We start from the raw sequence: 20,627 nt of genomic DNA, 5'->3' as shown, positions 1-20,627 counted from the left end.
ATTGATGCGTGTTGAGTGAGATTGTCTTTCCTGCATCGAAACAGGTCTTTTCTATTGAATTACAGTTAATGTACTTTAAATGACATTTAGCAGTTCTGGTTTACATGTCAGAATGTCTTTTCAGGCATATGCAATACCTTCCTGAATGAGGGCACATAAGTTGCTAATGACCTGCTAAATTACCTCCTATTCTTTGGCTGTTACATACCCATGCGAAGAAACCATTATGCCTAATGACTCTCATGAGATGGCTGCCCTTACCATTATAGATCCCCATACCAAATTTAATTATTAGCAAGCTATGTTTGTCCATGAAATTTGACTTTTCACTACTGTTCAGTTTGGCTTGACAACCATGTGGAGTTTATTTGCACATCTTTGGTGTCTATTTTGTGTCTGCAAGGTCTTTGCATTTAAGTGCGAGATGTCATACTCACAAATGGCTTTTATTGCCTGCCGCTCCAAGTCGTGTATGTTCAAAATAGTAGTTCAGCAACGTTGTCAGCTATGCCAAGATGCGTGCCATAAGCACATTTTTCTGCACAGTCTGGGTCTGAAATGTCATATGGGAATCAGGGGGTGGTATTGATTTTGTGTTCACACTTGTCCTATTTCAACACAGTCTGTTTGGCAAGAGACCGTTGCCATAACGACTAGCCTGTGGGTTGTCTTCCTTTGTCATCTGCCCTGACAGAGTCCAGTGTAGTTGTGGGAAACAGCCTGGAACTTTAGACAATGAGTTGCCACTTATTTCTTTTCTTTTTTTTTTTTTTTTTTTTTTTTTTTGAAAGCCTTTATGCCTTGTCCTTCAAAACAGCTTCTGATGGGCTCCTAAAACGTGGCTGCTTGTACTAACATGATTTATTCTCCTGTATCTGGACCTGAACCTCCCACGCTTCTGAAACTCCTCTCTGTGGGCCACCTCCATGGCAGGTGGCAAGTTAGTGCTGGTACAGTTCACACCAAGTATATTAATAAAAGAGTATACCTGATCATGTTGCAAATGAGACAGAGAGACGGAGAGGAGCAGTGAAGTAAAATAATGCTGAAATAACAAGAGTGGGGGAGAAACTAGGTCTTGAAAGGACAGATGCAAAAGTTAGACAACATTTCAACATTTGTATGTGATGTGGAAGGCCAAATGTATATCAAATTTGATATTTCAGTCTAAATAGATGTTTTAATATAGTACCGTTAAATGTAGTTAATATAGTAACACAAATACTTTCTCAGTTCTCAAATGGGTTAAGATTTGTACTGTTGTATTTACTGCTGTTGGGACAAAGTCTACTGTATGTGGGCAGGACACTGCTTCATTCTGAGAGTTTCCCTTGAGCAGTTTTCTGTTCAGGTTTGTTTACTTTCTCAATGTGCTAATATTTCATCTTATTCCAGCAAACCCAAATGACAATGATTTTCTGCTCACTGTTTGGCAATATTTAAGAGAAGGGAAATTGTGCTAATCTGTTAAAAAAAAAAAAAAAAATGTTAACAGCAGCTTTTACTGTTTTATTATAGGCATATATATATATATATATATATATATATATATATATATATATATATATATATATATATATATATATATATAAAATACAAACCCGATCCAAAAAAGTTGTGACACTGTTCAAATTGTGAATAAAAACAGAATGCAGTGATGTGGAAGTTTCAAATGTCAATATTTTATTCAGAATACAACATAGATGACATATCAAATGTTTAAACTGAGAAAATGTATCATTTTAAGGGAAAAATAAGTTGAAATTAAAATTCATGGCATCAACACATCTCAAAAAAGTTGGGACAAGGCCATGTTTACCACTGTGTGGCATCCCCTTTTCTTTTTATAACAGTCTGCAAACATCTGGGGACTGAGACAACTTGCTCAAGTTTAGGAATAGGAATGTTGTCCCATTCTTGTCTAATACAGGCTTCTAGTTGCTCAACTGTCTTAGGTCTTCTTTGTCGCATCTTCCTCTTTATGATGTACCAAATGTTTTCTATGGGTGAAAGATCTGGACTGCAGGCTGGCCATTTCAGTACCCGGATCCTTCTTCTACGCAGACATGATGTTGTAATTGATGCAGTATGTGGTCTGGCATTTTCATGTTGTCATGTCTTCCCTGAAAGAGACGACATCTGGATGGGAGCATATGGCTGCGTTCCAGTTCGGTTTTTAAATGTCCTTCCCTCGCTAACTTCACTCGGTCTCGTTGACTCGGATGTACGTCATTGCTTACGTTGCACGAGTGCCCACTTCTGGCGGAACCTTGCAATGGGCTGAACTGGAACGTCCTAAGCCCTTGATCACTTGGAATCCGCAATGGAGCTGATTTATTATTTATTTTTTCCCCTTACAAATTTGTTTAATACAGCATCCTATATGTATATGTGTGTTTTAAATGTTTAAAAAAATTATTAATTTATCATAGAATTGTTTGTGGTAGGGTAAATTAAACGCGATATGCGGTGACGTCATAATCGTGTTGCATTGTGGGTTATGGAGCTGCCTGAAGTGTACATGTGAAGTAGACTCGCTCCCTCGGGTAAAATCGAGGGAGCGAGGGTCTGTCCATGTAAACTTCCCTCGTCCACTTCACGAAGTAGAACACACTTCAAAATGGCGGCAGGGATTCCCCCGAGGGGAAGTGTTTAGGGAAGTTCGCGAGTGCATGTCTAAAACTGGAGTGGAACGCAGCCTATGTTGTTCTAGAACTTGGATATACTTTTCAGCATTGATGGTGCCTTTCTAGATGTGTAAGCTGCCCATACCACACACACTCATGCAACCCCATACCATCAGAGATGTAGGCTTCTGAACTGAGCGCTGATAACAACTTGGATTGTCCTTGTCCTCTTTAGTCCGGATGGCATGGCGTCCCAATTTTCCAAAAAGACTTCAAATTTTGATTCGTCTTACCACAGAACAGTTTTCCACTTTGACACAGTCCATTTTAAATGAGCCTTGGCCCAGAGAAAATGCCTGTGCTTCTGGATCATGTTTAGATATGGCTTCTTTTTTGACCTATAGAGTTTTAGCCAGCAGCGGCGAATGGCACAGTGGATTGTGTTCACCGACAAGTATTCCTGAGCCCATGTTGTGATTTCCATTACAGTAGCATTCCTGTATGTGATGCAGTGCCGTCTAAGGGCCCGAAGATCACGGGCATCCAGTATGGTTTTCCGGCCTTGACCCTTACGCACAGAGATTGTTCCAGATTCTCTGAGTCTTTGGATGATATTTTGCACTGTAGATGATGATAACTTCAAACTCTTTGCAATTTTTCTCTGAGAAACTCCTTTCTGATATTGCTCCACTATTTTTCGCCACAGCATTGGGGGAATTGGTGATCCTCTAACCATCTTGACTTCTGAGAGGCTCTTTTTATACCCAATCATGTTGCCAATTGACCTAATAAGTTGTAAATTGGTCCTCCAGCTGTTCCTTATTATGTACATTTAACTTTTCCGGCCTCTTATTGCTACCTGTCCCAACTTTTTTGGAATGTGTAGCTCTCAAGAAATCATTTCAAAATGTCTCACTTTCAAAATTTGATATGTTATATTTTATTCACAATAGAATATAGATAAGTTTATGAGATTTGTAAATTATTGCATTCCTTTTTTATTCCAATTTGAACAGTGTCCCAACTTTTTTTGAATCGGGTTTGTATATGTATATATATGTATATATATATATACAGTACTGTGCAAAAGTCTTAGGCACGTCAGTATTTTCACCCCCCAAAAAAGGTTTTAAGCCAGTTATTTATATCTTGTGTCAATCGGAATCAATAACGACAATGAGGATATAGTGTGTCAATAGCAAATATCCGTTCACATTTCCAAACATTCATTTTGCCATTATTTGTAATAATCCAGTGACATTTTTGAATACACAAGGAGTCTGACAACAGCCCGTGCTCCACACAGTGATCTGATCTCACCATCATCGAGTCTGTCTGTGATTACATGAAGAAACAGATGAAACTGAGACAATCTAAATCCAGGAGAACTGTGGCCGTGTCTCTAAGATGCTTGAAGAAACCTGCCTGAAAAGATACAGTACTGTGAAAAGTTTTAGGCACAGTTTTAGGTAAAAATGCTGTAAAGTGAGGATGTTTTTAAAAAATACTGTTATAAATAGATTTTATTTATCAATTAACCTATATTAACTAAATCAACAGCTCTTGTCCAGGTACACTTGGGCATCATTTTTCAGGTAGCTTTGCAGGCAGGTTTCTTAAAATCTCTTGGAGACACAGCCACAGTTCTTCTGGATTTGGTTTGTCTCAGTTTCATATGTTTCTTCGTGTAATCACAGACGGATTTGATAATGGAGAGCTCTGATCTCCATGTGGAGCACCGGCTGTTATCAGTCATATTGTGTATTTAAAAATCTCACTGGATTATTACAATTCATGGCAAAATGAATGTTTGGAAATGTGAGCGGATATTTCCTATTGACACACTACAGCAAAATATATAAATAACTGGCTTAAAACCTTTTTTGGGGGGTGAAAATATTGATGTGCCTAAGACTTTTGCACAGTACTGTATATATTACAGTTCATGAACAGAAATAGAATAATAAGTTCTTGCTGTGAGATGTTGCTCCACTCTTCCACTAAGACACTTGCAAACTCGCAAATGTCTTATGCGCCTTACATTACAGACATTGCAGTTTATTGCTCTGGCCACATCTACAGTCCTCATGCCACCTGCAGCAGGACAACGGCATGTTCACAATCACACAGGTGATCAGAGACCCTGGCATCTTTCTTCTTGTGATTTGCAGAGTCAGTAGAAAGGTCTCTTTAGTGTCCCTAGTTATTGTATCTATGACCTTATTTGTCTACTGCTGTAAACTGTTATGTCTTTAGAACTGTTGCACAGGTACATGAGCAATAATTGTTAGCATGAACCACTTTGTGTAAACACTTTTTTTAATAAAGCTTATTTGGATTTTACAAAATTATCTTTAAAATAAAGTATCCTGAAAAAGAGAGACATTTCTTATATATATATATAGGCCTATACAGTACAGTCCAAAAGTTTGGAACCACTAAGATTTTTAATGTTTTTAAAAGAAGTTTCGTCTGCTCACCAAGGCTACATTTATTTAATTAAAAATACAGTAAAAACAGTAATATTGTGAAATATTATTACAATTTAAAATAACTGTTTTCTATTTGAATATATTTCACAAAGTAATTTATTCCTGTGATGGCAAAGCTGAATTTTCAGCATCATTACTCCAGTCTTCAGTGTCACATGATCCTTCAGAAATCATTCTAATATGCTGATCTGCTGCACAAGAAACATTTAATGTGTACAACTGTACAAAATATTTGTGTACAATATTTTTTTATTTTCAGGATTATTTGATGAATAGAAAGTTCAAAGAACAGTGTTTATCTGAAATCTAATCTTTTGTAACATTATAAGTGTCTTTACTGCCACTTTTGATTGATTTAATGCATCCTTGCTGAATAAAAGTATTCATTTCTTTAATTTCTTTTCATAAAAATAAAAATTCTTACTGACCCCAAACTTTTGAACGGTAGTGTATAATGCTACAGAAGCTTTGTATTTCAGATAAATGCTGTTCTTTTGAACTTTCTATTCATCAAGGAATCCTGAAAAAAAAAAGTACACAACTGTTTTCAACATTGAAAATAATCATAAATGTTTCTTGAGCAGCAGATCAGCATATTAGAGTGATTTCTGAAGGATCATGTGACACTGAAGACTGGAGTAATGATGCTGAAAATTCAGCTTTGCATCACAGGAATAAATTACTTTGTCAAATATATTTAAATAGTACACAGTTATTTTAAATTGTAATAATATTTCACAATATTACTGTTTTTTACTGTATTTTTAATTAAATAAATGTAGCCTTGGTGAGCAGACGAAACTTCTTTTAAAAACATTAAAAATCTTTTAATGTTCCAAACTTTTGGACTGTACTGTATATACACACAATTCTTATTATTTATTTATTTTAGCCTACTTTTTTGTTGTACGGTTATGACTTAAATGTTTGCTTGCTCTAATTTCAGTTTACCTTATATTTTAATAGAATTGCTGGTGATTATCTCAATGCTGATTTTTAAATCATTTTTACAGTAAACATCTGATGGATTTAAGTGAGTATTTACTTTTTATAGCCTACTTGCAAAAAATTAATGATAATAATAATTTACTTCCAAGGATACAGTATCGTCTTGAAAAAAATATTTGAACAGCTGTTCACATCTGTGATGCTATTCTGGAGTTTGTAACCAATAAATGACCCTCTCATGTTTGTCGCTATTCCTCATGTTCCTGATGGACCTAATTGGTCTCTTCTCAGTTCGCTGAGGCCCAAGAGGAAAGAGAGAGCATTACACTCGCACCAAAGCACCACTCACTCGGAGTCAGTACTGGTCCTTGCATCGCCTCTCCTCTCCTCTTCTCTTCCCATCTCTCCCCCTCTCCTTAACTCAAAAGCAGAATAGATGGTGGAAAAGCAGCACATCTGTCCGGGCGCTCTGCAACAATAGATCGCATCGAGCTGGAGTCGAGCCTGGTCATGTCAGCGTCCGAGAGCTGCTAGAGATTCGGCGTGTTTTCTTGCTTTGCCTTTCACAACGGCTGCCGAGGGAGGACCGCGCGTCTGTCTGGGCTCTCCAACGAGCGGAGAAGATGGCCGCCATTAAGATTTTAACCAGCGCGGGGCTTTTCTTGGCGTTTTCCGCTCTGGTCTTGTTGGTTATGGCCATCTGCACCGATTATTGGTACGAGACGGATGCCCGGCGGCACCGCGAACGCTGTAAGAACTACGCAAACAAGCGGAACGATCCCGGATACATTTACATCTCAAATCACAACTTGCCTCTCCAGATGCCTCCAAAGGGCTATGAGAGGAAAGCGACGGAAGCGCGCGTGAAGCGCCACGCTCCGGCTTCAGCGACGGCCATGGAGTCTCACTGCAGCCGCCAGTTCAACTCCACCATCTCCGGTCTGTGGAGAAAGTGTCACCGCGAGGGTTTTGACCTGGAGACCGAGGATCTCATTTACAAAGGTGTGTTGCTTTCTGTGTTGAGGTGCTTTGACAACCAGAGCCTCGGTCCAAGCCGTTTTGTTTATAAGTGAACGGATGTGGACGTTATCAGCGGTAAATCTCACGCGAATATTTTGCCTGACTATTATCAATGCCATTCGGATAGGCTCGTTCTTCTCGTTGTCACCGTACCTACGTGGCATTAGCCTCCGTTAAGTGGCACCTCCTTTATTAAATTACGTTATTAAGTTTAGTTGTAAAACGATGTCGACAGGAAAGGGGAAATGTGGAAGGCCTGAATCTGATCCCTGTCGCTATCCGAGGTGCTGAATTCAGCCTACCTGTGTCATCCGGAAAGGCGACACAGAAGCTGCTTATATAGGCTACCACGAAAAGGTGCATTTACATAGACTATTTAATGCTGCACGGTTTTTATATAGCAATGCTGTAATTTTTAAATGACGAAATGATTAATGTAAATATGAAATTGAAAATAAATTGTGGATCAGTGACAAATAAGAGATGAAATAAAGGAGAATTTCTATGAAAATCTAGAGTAGGAAACCTCACATTGAAACCTGCATGTTTGTTACACCACACTGACTTAATAACAAAACTACTTAAAAGTATATATTGAGAATCGATTATGCCAAACAACCTAAAGCACATTTTCTTTTTTCAAGAAGAATTAATTTTTTTCTTTCTTTTCATATATTCTGTGATGACAATAGCAAAGTTCAAGGCTGCTCTGCCTCTGATGCTGCATCTTGTACACAAAACCAAAGCAGCAGCAGAGCATCCTCTGACAAAATGGGTTGAACTTTATTTATTCTGAATCTTATGTGATCTAAATGCTCAGGGTTGGCTTAATAAACAAAACCAAATGAGAAATCTTTACAGGAGGAAAGACAAGGAAATGCACTGTTCAGGTGTGGCATATAATGTACACTCTAAAAAATGCTGGGTTAAAAACAACCCAAGTTGGGTTGAAAATGGACAAACCCAGCAATTGGGTTGTTTTAACCCAGCGGTAGGGTTAAATGTTTGCCCAACCTGCTGGGTAGTTTTATTTAACTCAACTATTGCTTAAAAATTACTGTATTGCTTAATTAAAATTAACCCAAAGTATGTTGGAAATGAACATTTATTAATGTTCAATGAATAATTATTAAAAAATAAACATTTATTAAATTGCTTATTGATAAATTTATATTAATAAACTATTAAGTTTTATATTAATAATATATTAAAGCTTATTAATAAACATTCACCTTTTGTCTATTATTGTTGGCACTAATTGCATCTGGTTTTTAATTTCCCAACTATTTTGGGTTCATTTTAAGCTAGCCAATAGTTGGTTTAAATAAAATTACCCAGCAGGTTGGGCAAACATTTAACCCAACCGCTGGGTTAAGACAACCCAATCGCTGGGTTTGTCCATTTTCAACCCAACTTGGGTTGTTTTTAACCCAGCATTTTTTAGAGTGTAGTATTAGTGAATATAAGTATTTGTTTTGGAAAACTTAATACTATGTTAAAGAATGCCTAGACTATGTAGTTTATCAGATAACAATATCCATAAGATGATTAAACTTAAAGGGTTAAGTTATTATGTTTTACTTCCCTCATCATACGAATACTGATCTAATAAATAAGAGGCTTACAGCATCTTCTTTGATAAAGATCTCATTCCATGTTATGTTCAGGCTTTAAGTGTGAGCTATTACAGCAGCCATTTCTCTTGCTGGGTTGCAAAGAGAAGGAGCGCTGCTCACTTGACCATATCTTCATCAATAATTTGTTCATTGATTTTCCCAGGTCACCCTAAGTGGCTCTGTAGATGTCATGAATGATGAAGTAGTGATGGTGTGCAACCATTCCAGTTAGACTGTGAGCCAACACCCAGAAAAACATTTCTTCCAGATTTATAGTGCAGTTTATTCACCATTCCTTGTCAACTCAGTAATCTTTGCGTTCAGATCAAGCTGCTAAACATTGTTCCTTGTTGTCGGTGATACTCTCCTGAGCAAAAGTAACATATTTGGTTCTATCTGGTTCACTTGTGTTGATGGTTAAAAATATAGCACTGTTAATTTACCAAAACAAACAGAACTGGAACAGTGCAGATTGAATCTAATTATTATAGTAGACCATGTGTCCTCCAAATGTAAAATATTTTCAATAAATTGGATAAGACAAGCTTCTTTAGAGAGTAATTCTGAGAAAGAATACATATAAAAAGCTAATAAAATGTGATATGCATATTTGAGTTGTATCCTAAAAATCTTATCTGCAGGGTATTGATTTTTGTTTCTTTTGTTGTAACTTTGGTTCACCAATTAATATGTAGAGTTTCCATCAGATATCACAGACGGTTTTCCTTGTTTACACAAATAAGAGCACAAGAATACGCATTTTCTTCAGCAGTTGAATGTGCAGAGTGCCTTTGTGAGAGATTCCTGCTCTTTGATGTGTCTGTTTGTGATTGTGGCATAGAACAAGCTGTCACAATATATTTGACACATAGATATGATAAACATGACACATGTGCTTTCTGCTCAGCTCACACTGGGTCTGTACTCGACATTTCATCACAGATCTGTATAGCAGCAAACTCGATGTGTTTTTGTACCTTAGAAAACACTTTGCTGAATGAATTTAACAGTAATTTCTGTAAAGATTGTAATTTATAAAGGGCAGCACATCTTCTCCCTCCGCTCATCTCTTATTTTGTCTAATCCACAATATGTTTATCACAGTATGTCAACATGTTCCTGACAACAGAGAATCCAGTGAACCAGTTTTTCACACTTTTATTTTGTTGTATATGACAGAATAAAATCACATTGTGATAGAAAAAGAACATCTAAACTAGGCTTTTTGATGCAGCAGGACGTGGTCATATTTCGATGGGTTATGAGAACCACTTTGTGGTGTGTGTGTTTTAGTAATTCAATTGAGTGATGTTGATGAAAGCCAGTGTCTGCATCATGAAATCTCTCAGAATAATATATCAGCTGCTGTATGTGAAATAATAAGACGTGATTCATATCATTGTAGATTAGCTTTCAACAGCAGTTTCTCAATATTTTTCAGGTTGCACATATATGCTGTATGTAGGTCTGGAGACCTCTTGGTCTGGGTCTCATTACTTAGTGTCTGGTCTGAATCTGGGTCTTTGTTTTTGGTCTCAGACAAAAACCACATGGTCTCAGTCTATTTTTGGCATATTAAAGGCTGTATTCATATATTTAGCTTTGTTTCATTTTAATTCTGTATAATTTAACCATTTGGATTTAAAAGTTTGCTTACAATACATATTCATATTCTATTCAATTAAACTTTTGCTTCTGTTTTAAGAGGAGCAGTTCAAAATGATCAGTTAGAAAACTCTAGTCTCACTTTGACACAAATAACCTTTGTATCTGTCATCAAGAGAAACTTGCATATTTTAATATTCATTTAAATTTTGAGAAATGTCATTATTTCTTCTGTGAACTTTGCTGACATTCATTTTACATTTTCTGGTACTGTTGACTTGGAAATATATTAGGGATGTAACGGTACACTGAAGTAACGGTTCGGTAAGTACCTTGGTTTTGGGGTCACGGTTCAGAACAATAGGAAAAATTGTCACAATTTAGATTAGAGTCCAATTCTCACTATTAGCTAACTATTAACCATGACTTTTGCCTCAATGATCCCCTAATTACTGCTTATTAATAGTTAGTAAGGTAGTTGTTAAGTTTAGGTATTGGGTAGGATTATGGGATGTAGAATATGGTCATGTAGAATAAGGCATTAATACACTGCTGGGTTAAAAACAACCCAAGTTGGGTTGAAAATGGACAAACCCAGCGATTGGGTTGTTTTAACCCAGCAGTTGGGTTAAATGTTTGCCCAACCTGCTGGGTAGTTTTACTTAACTCAACTATTGTTTAAAAATTACAGTATTGCTTACTTAAAATGAACCCAAAATATCTTGAAAATTAACATTTATTAATATGTTTAATAAATGAACATTTTAATTTAATTTTAGATTAATTTTAAGTCAGCCATATAGTCATTTTCAAACAATAGTTGGGTTAAATAAAACTACCAAGCAGGTTGGGCAAACATTTAACCCAACAGTTGGGTTAAAACAACCCAATTGCTGGGTTTTGTCCATTTTTAACCCAGCATTTTTTAGAGTGTATCTGCGTTATAAGTATTAATAAACAGCCAATATCCTAGTAATATACTTGCTAATAAGTAACTAGTTAATAGTGAGAATTGGACCCTAAAGCTTTGCCGGACAAAGGAACAAATCCACAATCCTAGGTTTGCAAATCACAGTTTGTTCCACCCAGTGGCAGTCCCCAGTTGGTACAGTACAGCCTCCTATAGTGTATTAAGCACTAAGCAGTAAACAGAATGCACTCTTATAAGACCTGCATAGGTCATATTTTTTTGCAGGTCTGATAAAAAACAAAAGGTATTTGGTCATAATCAGCTATAAAACTGAAAAGCATCTTGTGCTATAAAAGTACAAAATAAACAGAACAATGAAAAATAAAACAAGTGCATTAGAAGTGTTACAATTTGCTCAAAGCTTAAGCCCAACCCTCTTATACTTAATTTTCAGCGTTCCGGTCCGTTCCACGCACAGTTGAGAGTGTGAGCCTTTCAAAGTAATCTCTTTTCCATGAGTGCATAAAGATGCATTCTATTAGACTTTGTTTTCAAGCGCTCAAGTCATTTGCATATGCATTGTTCTTCTTATGCTCTTTTTCCTGTTGTGGCAGTTAGCAAACAGTGTTGTATTACCGTGCACGCCCCCCTACTGGATTGGAGCATGTATCGCTTATGACTGTATTCGTCCTCTGATTACATGCACGGAACAGTGGCGTCCGTACCGTACAGTTCAGGGCGAATACATGTACCACTACACACCTAAAATATATGTATAGTTAAACACATTTTTCTGTCCCCTTAATCTTACTTAAAGGGATATTTCACCCAAAAAATGAAAATGTTGTCATCATTTACTCACCCTCAAGTTGTTGCAAATCAGTATTAAGTTCTTTCTTCTGCTGAACAAAAAAGATGATATTTTGAAGAATGTCGGTAACCAAACAGTTGATGGGCCGCATTGACTTCCATAGTATGGGGAAAAAATACTGTGGAAGTTAATGGTGCCGCACAACTGTTTGATTACCGACATTCTTCAAAATATCAAAATATTAGAGTGTGCGTATGCTAAAATCCTTCATTTTTATAAAAGCAGTCTTTGATGTGGAAAATTGCTTAGCGCCACATCAGGGTCTAAGAAGATGTATGCACTTTTCCTTGTGGCAGAGAGTCAGAGCACTGCAGGTATTTGGAAATCTAAGCAATTCTTGCTGCTCGCCATTCTCAAGTATGTTTTATGGATATATACAGTGCTCAGCGTAAATGAGCACACCCCCTTTGAAAAGTAACATTTTAAACAATATCTCAATGAACATAAAAACAATTTCCAAAATGTTGCCAAGACTAAGTTTAATATAACATATTTTTAACTTATAACATGAAAGTAAGTTTAATAATATAACTTAGATTACACATTTTACTCAAATTAGGGTGCTGCAAAAATGAGTACACCCCACAACAAAAACTACTACATCTAGTAGTTTGTATGGCCTCCATGATTTTTAATGACAGCACCAAGACTTCTAGGTATGGAATGAACAAGTTAGTGACATTTTGCAACATCAATCTTTTTCCATTCTTCAAGAATGACCTCTTTTAGAGACTGGATGCTGGATGGAGAGTGATGCTCAACTTGTCTCTTCAGAATTCACTATAGGTGTTTAACTGGGTTCAGATCAGGAGCCACTGAATCACATTCACCCTGTTCTTCTTCAGAAAGTGCACAACGACCAAGGGCACGGAGTGATGGTAGCATCTTCTCTTTCAGTATAGAGCAGTACATCTGTGAATTCATGATGCCATCAGTGAAATGCAGCTCCCCGACACCAGCAGCACTCATGCAGACCCACATAAGGACACTGACACCACCATGTTTCACTGTAGGCACCATGCTTTTTCCTTTGTATTCCTCACCTTTGCGATGCCATACAGTTTTGAAGCCATCACTTCCAAAAACATTTATCTAGAGTTCCAGTATTCTTCATCTTTGTCAGCATGGGCCCTGGCAAACTCTAGGTGGGTTTTTTTGTGCCTGATCTTTAGGAGAGGCTTCTTTCATGGATGTCACACATGCATGCCATTCCTCTGCAGTGTACGCCGTATTGTGTCAAGGGAAATAGTCACCCCAGTTTGGCTTTCTACTTCTTTACATAACTGCAGTGAACTTGCATGCCGATTTTCTTCAGCCCTTCTCATCAGAAGACGCTCCTGTCAAGGTGTTAACTTCCGTGGACGACCTGGACATCTCTGTGAGATGGTTGCAGTTCCATCTTTTTTAAATTTTTGTACCACTTTTGCTACAGTATTCTGACTGATAAGTAAAGCTTTGCTGATCTTCTTGTAGCCTTCACCTTTCTGGTGTAAAGAAATTATTTTCTTTCTCAGGTGACATTTCTCTTCCATGTGGTGCCATTGCTGACAGCATGAAATGGGAAGGGGTTTTAACACCCTTTTATAGTCAACTGTCTGCTGGACACCTGTGTAATGAATAATTAGACTCAACTGTGGTTGAATTCTTGTTAAATTAGACATTTGTAGTCTAAAATTTAGCTTTGCTCCAGAGACTTTCAGTGGGGTGTGCTCAGTTTTACAACACCCTAATTTGAGTACAACTGAAAATTTTGTACTCTAAGTTATATTATTAACCTTATACTTTCATATTATAAGTTAAATAGATGTTATATTAAACTTAGTCTTGTCAACATTTTGGAAATTGTTTTTGTGTTCATTGAGATATTGTTTAAAATGTTACTTTTCAAAGGGGTTGTACTCATTGACGCTGAGCACTGTATATATATATATATATATATATTTCAGTAATTCAACTCAAAAATTGTGGAACTCGTGTATTAAATAAATTCAGTGCACACAGACTGAAGTACTTTAAGTCTTTGGTTCTTATAATCGTGATGATTTTGGCTTTTTTGACATTTAACAAAAACCCACCAATTCACTATCTCAAAAAATTAGAATACTTCTTAAGATAAAAAAAAAGGATATTTTAAACAGAAATGTCAGGCTTCTGAAAAGTATGTTCATTTCTATGCACTCAGTACTTGGTTGGGCCTCCTTTTGCATGAATTACTGCATCAATGCGGCGTGGCATGGAGGCGATCAGCCTGTGGCACTGCTCAGGAATAATGGAAGCCCAGGTTGCTTTGATAGCGGCCTTCAGGTCATCTGCATTGTTGGGTCCGGTGTCTTTTTGGATTAAATGACAGAAAAAAATAACTTTTTCAAGATATTCTAATTTATTGAGATGCACCTGTATGTTAATGACATTTATTAGGCAGAGATCTGAAACCAATCAGCCGTGCACAATTTTCAAGATAATTTGCAAAATATAAATTTCACATCTGAAAGAGAGGCGTATGCACATTCTCTGAATCACGTATACGTACATTTGTGAAATGATCTTAAGATCAAATGTAAGACGGATTCTACACGTTTTAGAAATGAGGCCCCATATTTTTCATCACCATCACCTTAAGAACTGAAAGAGTGTCAAACCATACCATGCATGTTGCAACACTTATGAATAGAACATGAATGCCTGCTCTGATTTATGCAAATCAATCCCAGACCAAATCATTAGCTGGAGGAAAGCTAAAAATAATGCTGATGTGGGTGAAAAGAACACAAACTGTACCTTGAAAAACCCTGCATAGCCTGTGGGGATTGAAATGTATTGGTATACCAATACAGCAAACAGTGAAAGTCACAACATTTCATGTTATCTGATTTATATTTGAGGTTTCTCTTGTAAAGATTTGAATTACTACCAGATTAAGTCTGTTTTATGTCCAGAATAAGGAAAACTTATGAATGAAAATGACTGTTTAAGCTTCATAAAGTGCAAAGGTTCACACTTGCCTATTTAGAATTCATAAGATTCTCATCAGGGAGGAAGGCAATCAGCACTATACACACGACTTGTCTGACACACAACACACTTACGTCATTCAAGATGACGCAAAACCTTACTGTGCCAACCAAAAGCATGTCTCTATCTCACAGTTTTTTTTAAATAAAAATAATATGGTACACATGCTACTGTTTAGGAATGACTAAAATCCCACCATGGGATCATCATTTTATGGATTTAGTTTTAGTTAATTAATTTTGTTTTAATTCATTTTAATTTTAATTACATTTTAGGAATTAAACAGCTCATGACATGCTTTATCTCTAGGGGGAAAAAAACATTAAACATCAAAGTATTATGCAATCATTTAAGACATTTCTCCTTACATAGAAACTTTTTGCCATAATGGTTCTTTAAAATTAAATCACCCTGCTGGTTCTAAATAGAACCTTTCTTCCTAACCCTCTACAGCAAAGCGTTGCCCTCAGGCAACGGAAAGTTTTCTTTAGCCCTATGCTTAGTAAATTTTTCTTTAAATGATAACAACCAATTAGAAAGTACCAAAGAACAGTTCAGTAAGGTGCTGGAGTCAATATCAAGCACCATTTAAAGGTGGGACGTCCTGTTCTGACACATGGTCACAGGAGCACATGGTAATAAGGCAATATTATTTATAGGCAATATTATTTGCTTTAGTAATCTTATTTAAAACGACATGAAATGTACATAAAAATATATATGTGTGTGTGTGTGTGTGTGTGTGTGTGTGTATGAAGGTGTAGAGAAGCCTTTTGTCAGGTTTTATGAAGTTTTTTATTTTATTTTGCATGTTCAGAAATTCAGTTTTTCTTTTCGTTGCCTCAGGACAACGTTGTGTGATAAGGGGTAATTTTCGAGGAGGTTTTAGACAATACCTCACATTGGCAGCAATGTATTATAAGAAGGGAAGTTGCAGGGTTCCTGGGTGTGCAGGAACACCCAGGAAAATTGTAACATACACCACTATGTCACAGCAGAGAAGAAGGGCTTTTTGGAGTTTCGTACGGAATGAAATCTTATTACATGAAGTACATTATATGGCATAGCACACTACATGATACAGACCTATGCATGTTTCAAGTGTTTTTCCCTTTTTACTTAATGATTTCTTGATTTTTTTTTTTTTTTTTTTTTATTTAGATTTTGATGATAATTTTCTCTATGACTCTGTTCCATTGTTGCACAACGTTGCCCTGAGGCAACGGAAAAATATTCTGGGGTTGGGAATTTTTTTTTTTTTTTTTTTTTTTTTATCATAAAATGTTCCCAAATTAACCAAAAAATGATATGGAATTTTTTTTTTTTTTTTTGTGCCATCAACATGTGTGCAGTAGAGGGCTAAGAGTGACTCTGTGTTTCAGTGACATGAGTGATTGGTGTTTCTGCAGTTCAGGTGTTCCTAAATACCGAAAGGTTTACAGATACTATTAAATGTTAAAATGAAGGCTTGTTTTGAAAGCCTGGTTCTCTAATTTTCCATGAAAATAAAATCAATTTGAAATGTAACTATGACATTTATGGCCCTGTGCATTTGATTATGTGTGCCTAATTGCTCTCCAGGAAATCCTTTAATTAAAGTGAATACAACCATGCGCCGCTTTGTTGCATTTTATGATCACAACAGACCTGCTGTTCCTCGGGAGATTAAAGCCTCGGACTGATTTGCTTTTCCTAAACAGTTGCTATAAATGTCATAAAAGCAAATACTTTTGTACAGTTCTTGATTCACTGTTTTGTTCAAATAGGGTTGATTCAGAGATGCACCCCTGTGACGTATCATTACACCTCTTCAATCCTGCCTCGAAATCTTCCCATCAATATCACTAAGACCATCCGACAAGATGAGTGGCATGCCCTGCGTGAGTCTGACAGCCGCTTTTTCACTTGTGTCAGATTTACAAAATTCATGCCTTGAGGGTTAATCAGTTCATTAATGCATAAACAATTGTGTCTATGATGTGCATGTTTAAAGACAATATTTGTGAAACTATGCGTACACACACTTTTTACTTATAAAGGAATTGTAACTGATCCTTCTCCAATTTCAGCAATATTACTTTTCTTGTGACCCTATAGAGAATTAATGATTTGGAGAACGAATGCATGGATGATCCTTTGTAATGCTCCTAGCTAGACTTCTTATATTGTTTAAATGAAAGCACACTTTCAGTCACTGGATTAGAGATCTTGCACTTAAGAAGATTCATTATTTCACTAAAAGGTCAACCATTTTATATTGCCTGCCAGCCTACTGACAAATATACAGAATGCTCACTGAAATGAATATTTCCCTCTTATTTAGATTTCATAATTTACCTCTATCTCTTTTTATTTTTTATAGAAATACTGGAAACACTTTACAATAAGGTTCATTAGTTAACTACATTATGAACTAATAATGAACTGTACTTCTAGCATTTATTAATCTTTGTTAATGTTAATTTCAAAATGTACTAATACATTATTAAAATCAAAAGTTGTATTTGATAGCATTAGTTAATGCACTGTGAACTAACATGAACAAACAATGAACTGCTGTATTTTTATTAACTAACGTTAACAAAGATGAACAAATTAATTATATTGCTCATGGTTAGTTATATTAACTAATGTTAACAAATGAACCTTATTGTAAAGTGTTACCGAAATACTTTTATTCAACAAAGATCAAATAAAGTGACAGTAAAGACATTTATAATGTTAAAAAAGATTTCAATTTCAAACAAATTCTGTCATTTTGAACCTCCAAATTCATCAAAGAATCCTGAATAAAATGTTTTCACAACTGTTTTCAACTGTGATATTAATAAGAAATGCTATTTTTACATGAGTGAATAGACAAAAGAGTTTGATAAGGTATAATAATATGAAATAATAAGCATAGAAAATGGATCTTTTATTATGGATTATTATTTTAAATCAATAATTTACCTGGCCCAGTGCGGCCATATATATATATATATATATATATATATATATATATTTTTTTTTTTAAATGGGCATAATAATAGTATAGTAGGAATTGGCTGCTTTCTTGGTCCAATGATTTGTATGTATTTCATTATTATCTTTGTAGTATAAATATATAAATATAAGTCCTTAATGAATAAAAAAAATGTGAATGCAGATGTAAATATTTAACATATAATATATATGTAATTCATCACTAGATGCTTACAAGCCCTGAATAGCAACAAAAGGGGCTTGATGTTGGTGTTTTGTGCTGCAGATCTGCGGAGGATGACAGCAGGTTTTGTGGGCATGGCTGTCTCTATCATCCTTTTTGGCTGGATCATCGGAGTTCTTGGATGCTGTCAACAACATGATCTCATGCAGTATGTAGCTGGACTACTCTTCCTCATGGGCGGTAAGTGTGTTTGTGTGCGTGTGAGAGAGACAGAGAGAAAGAGAGAGAGAGAGAAAGTGACGGAATGTAACTTGACTGCTCAATTTTGTCGCCATCTAGTGGTTGCTTTCTCACACAACATTATGTAAATACTCAAAGGTGCTTTGAAAAAAGATCAAAAGCATGAACTCTTTGTATCCTACATTTGTAATCTAAAAGGAAAGTGTGTTTCATGAATGTTTGATGATACATCTCGAGTAATTTCCTCTCTGACAGGAACCTGCTGTATTATCTCCCTTTGTACGTGTGTGGCGGGCATTAACTTTGAGCTGTCCCGTTACCCACGTTACCTTTACGGCCTTCCAGAGGACATCAGTCATGGGTACGGCTGGTCCATGTTCTGTGCCTGGGGCGGCCTGGGTCTCACCCTGCTGGCCGGTTTCTTATGTACGCTGGCCCCTTCTTTAAGCAGCCCCTTGGCCCGCACCACAGTCCACAAGTCCAGGCACGAAAATGGAACTGTGTGAGCAGAGACTTCTGGAGCAATGTTGCAGAAACATTTCCACAACATGTATACAGCGTCTACGTAAGGACAAAAAATCTGGCCTATTCATCATCATGCGGTAAATTGACTGGATCATCCCTCTATCCATTTTCATATGACTCAAGGGGCTTTCGGGCTCTTGTTGATCACCGCTGTCAACGCAACCATCTGTTTGAATAAAAGGTATCTGTAAATGGTCTGGACACAGCTGAGAGTCAAGATGGAGACACATGCACGGATCACAGAGCATCTTCCAACCTCTCACATGTCTCACTCTGGCACAAAAAAAAACAAAAAAACCCAAAAAACAGAGAAGTGAGCTGGAGGCAACTGTCATCTCTCCAAGAGGATTCATAATAAAATGGTGCTCTTTTCAAAATCTCACAACTGCACAGAAATCTTTTCAAAGACCGCAAGAGAACAAATAAATCCACAGGTTTTCTTATAGCTGACTGATGGTGTGGAGGAGTTTAAGCTCAGAATGAAGTGCGGAGCAACAGAAAGGAGAGATAAAAGTATTTCTGTCATTCAAGCTTTGAGAAGCACATTTCCCAAGGCCTCAAAGAGTCTGTACTTGTAAAAAAAAAAAATACTTCATTTTGTCTAGATTTCAGGTCTACATTTGTATGAAATTATGCTTAGGATACAAATGGATCCTTTTCACTCTTTGTTATGATTGTAACGATCGATGACCTGGCTTGGACTGTGGTAGCTGTTTTGAGGAATCTGGCCAAATTTATTACTAAATGGCATGTGAACCTAATTTGATTTTGAAAATGTTTGCAGGAGTTTTTCTGAACGTCATTTCTTATGAAGCCTTATTGCTGTTATGAGCACAACACGCTTAGAATCAGAGTTATACGAGAGCTCAGCACCTTCCAACCATGACTGAATGTTGTTGAATAGTCAAGATACAATTAAAGCTCTGGATGCACATGCAAGTGTTATATTTAGTCACAAAAAGAGAAATGAGGTCTACAGAAAGCGTAATGTATAGCGAATTTAAATTGATTGCTGGAGTGGGGTGTTTAGTTTGCTACAATACATGACGCAACAAGCTATAATGTTTACATTACATTATTAACTCCAACCAAACAATATTTTAAACTACCCCGACAAGCCTGGAGGCTTTAATCTAGTAATGTCTTTTTTAACAGTGAGTATGTCTCCACGTTATCATGAATAATTCATGTTGATTCTTCTCACCAATGGATATTATTTATTGAGGATGCTACTGTGAAAAGCACAGTTACCATAAATCATTTAACAACGCCTCACATGTCTTTGCCAAATGTATATTCCTAGTCTCAGACCTCCACATACTCCAGATCAAGTCTTGAGCACAACGTACTGATGTTGATATTCACGGTGGGGATGGGGAAATGCAATAGTTAACATAAGACGTTTAAGGACGGCAAATGCTGTGGAAGTATTCCGAGTGAGTATTTTGGGAAATAGGAAAGTGTTTGTAAATTACATTTGAGGGGAAACTGGGGAGTCCAGTCGTTTTTATGGAAAAGCTTGTTTTGTGCTTTAATTGTATACAGCTGATTGGCACAAACATTTATGTCATAGACATAAAATGAACAAAGCCAAAAGAACAAATCCCTTTAGG

The 20,627-nt window shown here is 36.5% G+C and overlaps 1 protein-coding gene across 1 annotated transcript; it reads left to right on the top strand.

The window, feature by feature from the left end:
• The first annotated feature begins 6,690 nt into the window (after positions 1-6,690).
• Positions 6,691-18,995, top strand: tmem276b (transmembrane protein 276b). Its single transcript, XM_067400924.1, has 4 exons — positions 6,691-7,069; positions 16,868-16,981; positions 18,352-18,489; positions 18,745-18,995. The coding sequence occupies exons 1-4, from the start codon at positions 6,691-6,693 to the stop codon at positions 18,993-18,995; spliced, it is 882 nt and encodes a 293-aa protein (XP_067257025.1).
• The last annotated feature ends 1,632 nt before the right edge of the window (positions 18,996-20,627 follow it).

This window comes from Chanodichthys erythropterus, chromosome 11 (genome assembly GCF_024489055.1).
Source record: "Chanodichthys erythropterus isolate Z2021 chromosome 11, ASM2448905v1, whole genome shotgun sequence".
Taxonomy (NCBI): Eukaryota; Metazoa; Chordata; class Actinopteri; order Cypriniformes; family Xenocyprididae; genus Chanodichthys; species Chanodichthys erythropterus.
Note: the sequence above shows the minus strand (reverse complement) of the source record. Positions and strands in the feature narration are given on the sequence as shown.